General features: G+C 41.1%; 1 protein-coding gene across 1 annotated transcript; it reads left to right on the plus strand.

Moving 5' to 3' along the window:
* The first annotated feature begins 1,482 nt into the window (after positions 1-1,482).
* commd6 (COMM domain containing 6) lies at positions 1,483-5,352 on the plus strand. Its single transcript, XM_077001531.1, has 7 exons — positions 1,483-1,978; positions 3,350-3,408; positions 3,534-3,599; positions 3,695-3,771; positions 3,967-4,135; positions 4,227-4,379; positions 4,490-5,352. Exons 1-7 carry the CDS (start codon positions 1,963-1,965, stop codon positions 4,538-4,540), a joined length of 591 nt encoding a protein of 196 aa, XP_076857646.1. The 5' UTR covers positions 1,483-1,962; the 3' UTR covers positions 4,541-5,352.
* The last annotated feature ends 1,022 nt before the right edge of the window (positions 5,353-6,374 follow it).

Here is a 6,374-nt window from a genome sequence, read left to right on the forward strand (position 1 = left end):
CCCTATCATTCACACACATGTACTCTGTTTTACTCCTGCTCACTTTCATTCCCCTGCTCTCCAAAGCACATCTCCATCATTCCAAGCTCACCTCCACCTGCTCCCTACTCTCACTACAGAACACAATGTCATCAGCAAACATCATAGTGCAAAGGGACTCCTGCCTAACCTCGTTCGTCAGTCTGTCCATGACAATTGTGAACAGGAAGGGACTCAGGGCTGATCCCTGATGTAGTCCTACTCCCTCTTTAAACCCGTCTGTCATTCCTACCGCACATCTCACTGCTGTCACACTGTTCTCATACATATCCTGCACTACCCTCACATACTTTTCTGCTACTCCTGACTTCCTCATACAATACCACAGCTCCTGTCTCGGTACTCTGTCATAAGCTTTCTCTAAGTCAACAAACACACAATGTAACTCCTTCTGTCCTTCCCTATACTTCTCCATTAACACTCTCAAAGTAAACATAGCATCTGTGGTGCACTTAGCTGGCATGAAACCATACTGCTGCTCACAGATCTCTACCTCTCCTCTAAGCCTAGCTTCCACTACTCTTTCCCAGATTTTCAGGCTGTGACTGATCAACTTTATTCCCCTGTAATTACTACAGCTCTGAACGTCGCCCTTATTCTTGAAAATCGGCACCATTATGCTTCATCTCCACTCCTCAGGCATCTTCTGACCTTCCAAGATTCTGTTAAATAACACAGTCAAAAACTCTGGAATATCATCCGGTCCAACTGCCTTACCACACTTCATTCTCTGAATTGCAGCCAATACTTCCTCCTTGCTTACCTGAGGCACTTCCTGATTCACAACCTCTACCTCTTCTAACCTTCTTTCCCTTTCATTCTCTTGATTCATCAGTTCCTCAAAATACTCCTTCCACCTTCCCAAGACACTCTCCTCACCAGACAACACATTTCCACCTTTATCCTTTATCATCCTAACCTGCTGCCCATCCTGCCCATCACAGTTTCTCTGTCTGGCCAATCTGTACAGATCCTTTTCCCCTTCCTTAGTGTCCAACTTCTCATACAGCTTGCTATATGCCTTCTCTTTAGCTTCTGCCACTGCTCTCTTTGCCTTGCGACACATCTCCTTGTACCTCTACTTTCTTCATCTCACTGAAAATCCCAATTCTTTTTAGCCAACCGCTTTCCTCTCAAACTTTCCTGAACTTCCTCATTCCACCACCACGACTCCTTGTCTATCTTCCTCTGTCCTGAGTTCATACCAAGTACCTTCATAGCCACATCCCTCACTGCATATGAAGTCTCATCCCAGGTATCCAGAACACCACCACCGTTCCCCATTTGCCAGAAATAGACATTAAAGGTTTCAATCGATTAAAAAAAAACAGATCATAGTCAACTAATTCTTAGTTAGATTCTGGTAGAAAACCAAAGTGCCTTGAGTTTAAACGGCGCTGAAAGCATAAATTGCGCCAGCAGATGGCGCTGCAGACTGCAGTGATGGCGACGGGAACCTGTCCCGTCAGTAGCTCTTAGGTTAACGCCGAATAGTTTTCATTTAGGACATTTAGGCTCCGACAGGCTGTAGTGTCTGTGGTTGTTCGTCAAGGTCCTGGTGGAGTATATTGTCCACATTTATCCACTCTGCTCCTTCACCCACAGTGGCAGCTGCCGCGTTGGAACTTAGAACTTCACGACTTGGGCACGCGCACGGACGTGCTAGCCAATCAGGGCCAAACGTCGTGTGACGTTTACGGAAGTAGCATTTAAGCGTTTTCTGTGTTGCGATTGATGGTCGTCGATTAGCTAGCCACTTAGCATAGATAAAAAGACATACAAGTTAGCGGTGTATAAAGTTTACTGATTTAAACACGCTGGGTGGCGGTTTTATATATGCGCGGAACAACGTTTTGCACGCCTACGAGTCTCAGTTTCCAGTCGATTTGGCGATTAGCTGGCTGCTAGCTAGCAGCACTCGGGATGGAGCCGTGGCCTGGTGAGTTCAGCCTTTAATGTCCGTGTTTGTTTTGTTGATTAAACTTGCTCAATATCGACTGACTAGACAATTATGTGTCCAAGTTGTCTTGTTAACGAAAGTGAACAATAATCTTTTTCGAACCGTGCAATAGTGTTGGATGATTTGAGTGGCGTTGAGTGTTAACGCCACCAAGGGGCGCTGTTGTCGGCCTGCAGCACCAACCAAGGGCAGATGTGTGATAACTAACCTGCTCATTCACTCTCTCTTATTCCAGATGTGTGATAACTAACCTGCTCATTCACTCTCTCTTATTCCAGATGTGTGATAACTAACCTGCTCATTCACTCTCTTATTACAGATGTGTGATAACTAACCTGCTCATTCACTCTCTTATTACAGATGTGTGATAACTAACCTGCTCATTCACTCTCTTATTACAGATGTGTGATAACTAACCTGCTCGTTCACTCTCTTATTACAGATGTGTGATAACTAACCTGCTCGTTCACTCTCTTATTACAGATGTGTGATAACTAACCTGCTCATTCACTCTCTTATTACAGATGTGTGATAACTAACCTGCTCATTCACTCTCTTATTACAGATGTGTGATAACTAACCTGCTCATTCACTCTCTTATTACAGATGTGTGATAACTAACCTGCTCATTCACTCTCTTATTACAGATGTGTGATAACTAACCTGCTCATTCACTCTCTTATTACAGATGTGTGATAACTAACCTGCTCGTTCACTCTCTTATTACAGATGTGTGATAACTAACCTGCTCGTTCACTCTCTTATTACAGATGTGTGATAACTAACCTGCTCGTTCACTCTCTTATTACAGATGTGTGATAACTAACCTGCTCGTTCACTCTCTTATTACAGATGTGTGATAACTAACCTGCTCGTTCACTCTCTTATTCCAGATGTGTGATAACTAACCTGCTCATTCACTCTCTCTTATTCCAGATGTGTGATAACTAACCTGCTCATTCACTCTCTTATTCCAGATGTGTGATAACTAACCTGCTCATTCACTCTCTCTTATTCCAGATGTGTGATAACTAACCTGCTCATTCACTCTCTTATTCCAGATGTGTGATAACTAACCTGCTCATTCTCTCTCTTATTCCAGATGTGTGATAACTAACCTGCTCATTCACTCTCTCTTATTCCAGATGTGTGATAACTAACCTGCTCATTCACTCTCATTACAGATGTGTGATAACTAACCTGCTCATTCACTCTCTCTTATTCCAGATGTGTGATAACTAACCTGCTCATTCACTCTCATTACAGATGTGTGATAACTAACCTGCTCATTCACTCTCTCTTATTACAGATGTGTGATAACTAACCTGCTCATTCACTCTCTTATTACAGACGTGGATGCCGTGGTTGAGAATATTGGTAAACTTCCATCTGAGCTGTTTGCAGAAACGGTAGGAACAGACTGTTTGGTTTGCTGTTTCTCACTTCATGAGGCCAGTCTTGTAGACGCTGCGTGGTTGATCATCAACACGTTTCTATGATCTGATTTTATTATGGTTGCGTATTGTGTTTGCAGTGTCACGAGATTCTTCTCCATCTTCAAGGACAGAGACATGTGATCGACGTGGTTGAACAACAAAACGTAAGCACTGGCACACACTTATATATTTTTCAGTGTTTGTTTTATACATTTTTACATGGGCTTCCATGGTGACTGTTATCTGTTTGCCCCCATAGAGACTTCAAAATGCTGGGTTAAATCTTGACTGGAAAGCTGTTCAGGGTATTATAAGGCTGTTATTGTTTAATTTTAGGTAAGATATGTTTCAAATTCCAAGTAGTTGTGGTCTTCAAGCACGTCTTAGTAAGCCAATGGGTGATAAGTCTTTTCAAACACAATTTCAATGATTGTTCAGGTATTTGAATGTTTGAATGAGACTTAAGCATTACAAATGTGCCACAATCTGTTAAGGTTTGTGTTTCACAACAGCTTCTGTAATTTCTTATAGATCGGCTGCAAAGAGCAAGCTGAATGCTGATGTTCTGGTTACTAAATTAGGTGAGGGCAGCAGTAAATGGTCTAAATCAACTTTACAAGTCGTGCACCAGCTGTGGTCAGAGCATGGATCACGTGTACAAGCACACCAGGAAGAGAAGGCCATGTGTGTCACTGGCCATGTAAGTCACACGCTGACACTGCACAGAATAATACTGTAGAAAAGTGATCAGAGGCAAGACCAACTGTGTGTAACAATCTCCTTAATCTTAGCTGGTGGACATACAGTGGAAACTGGGGATGGCTGTGAGTTCGGACACATGTCGGTCCTTTAATTCCCCATACGTCTCCATCCTGTTGAAAATGGCAGACGACTCTGGGGAGATTTCTTACAAGTCTTTTGAAATGACAGTTCCTCAGTTCCAGGTTTGCTTTCATTTTAATTTTTCATTATTCAGTAATAATCAGTTGATGTGTGTGTGGACCAAATTAATTTACACCTTTCTCTTTCCTGTCTTGTTTGATTTTACTTTCAGAACTTCTTTAGACAGTTCAAGGAAATGGCATCTGTTTTGGAGACTGTGTAAGAATTCCGTTTCATATGGGTATCATTTTTATTCTGGACTGTAGAACCTTTCAGTATTGACCATCTGTCTACACACAAGTTGATTGTTATTATTTGTGATATTGTGGGATACTTGCCATTTTTGCACAGGAGTGTGCTTCATATCTCCAGAGCAACGTGTGGCTAGCACTAAATAAAATAATAGAGGTTTTGAAATGGTTTGCTTGTAACGGTTTCAAATATTCCAGAAGGTACACCATCAATCCATTCCAGAAGGTACACCATCAATCCATTCCAGATGGCACACTGTTGATCCATTGCTGGTGTACACTCACTGTCAATGGTTCATGCATTTTTATCAGATTATATTAATAGTATTGTAAACATTTAATGATCCAGGCAATGTTATTGTGTTTATATTAAACCATTGCCCTTTTTAAATGAATGAATGAATTACTTGGGTTTTTATGTCTGTCACAGCTTTTTACATGTGTGTATATATATATTTTTAACAGACATTGTCCTAGAGTAATTATTTACAATGTTTATCTATCCAGCTGCTATAGTTATTTGTTTTTGTTTATTCATGCTTTTTGGAAGTGCATTCTTTCTCCACTATGTCCACTGCGTCATAAATACACCATTAGACACTCAAACATCAAACCACAGCGTCATCCATTGTGTATACTGAGATATTTTCAACAAATTCCAGTTCTTCTTCTGGGAGTGAGAGATATCAGTTGTTATTACTTAAAAAACTGCATTCCATTAGATTTGCAGAACCATGAAATTCACTTCCTGTGAATGATCTATATAGTTTACTTCAACCCAGGAAAATAAGCTAATAAAATCTTTGCTTTTTATGACTTTTTATTCATCATGGATTTTCATGACATCCAGTACATCTCTGGAAGATCTGTGCAACTTCATGCTGAGGCCAGTCGTCACATTGCTTTACAGCAGGAAAGAGAGAAGTGGACTGAAAGAAAACAGGTCTGCTTGGATTTTGATTTTGACTGCGGTGGTGCGAAACGTTGCACCTGGGAAGCACCTCCTGTGGTGTGGTAGGACACAGAGTGTCTGATGGGGTTACATGTACTGCATGTAGCTATTTATGGGAGTGAGAGCATTTGCATCTGGCATCTGGTTACAAGCAGGGCACTAGCAGCAATCTGGGCTATTAGCATAGAGCTCTGATGAGAATAAGAGCACCTGGATGCATCATGAAACCAAACTTCTCACAGTAAGAGCATGTCGGTTTGTTCAAATGACTGAGCACAGCACCCTTCAGCGTTATTAGCAATGTTGGTGGTCTGATTATTAATAGCAAACTAGATTATATGAGGTGACATGGAAACAAAACTACACAAAGGAAGTGGGGCAAAAGATTGTTTGCCTTCATAAATCAGGAGACGGGTCTACAAAACCTGCCTGAAAACAATTGAAGCTCTGAGGACGATAAGATGTTGAGGTGTGATGAACGTTGTAAGCCTGGAAGAGGATGCTAGTCCATTGTAACTAGCAATAAACAGGATGGTTCAAGACGCAGAACTTTCTTCAAGGCTCACAGATAAGGTTACTGCCAAGAAAGTATTTGGGAGGTTTGTCAGAAGAAAGCTTTTGCTATCGTCAGTGTAAAGAGCAAGCTGAAGGAAAGGGGGGAATTTTGTACTGAGGAATGGCGTCAAGTTCGTTATTAGTAAACAAATTAATATAAGGGTGTCAATAGTTATAAAAGATGTGCATTGGTTGGAAAATAATATTTATAATTGTCATGATTTAGAGAGTCTATAATTCAACATTTAGCCAATAACCTATATGCTAAGCATAAGAAAAGACTCCACCAAAAATGCATA

This window comes from Brachyhypopomus gauderio, chromosome 4 (assembly GCF_052324685.1).
Source record: "Brachyhypopomus gauderio isolate BG-103 chromosome 4, BGAUD_0.2, whole genome shotgun sequence".
NCBI lineage: Eukaryota > Metazoa > Chordata > Actinopteri > Gymnotiformes > Hypopomidae > Brachyhypopomus > Brachyhypopomus gauderio.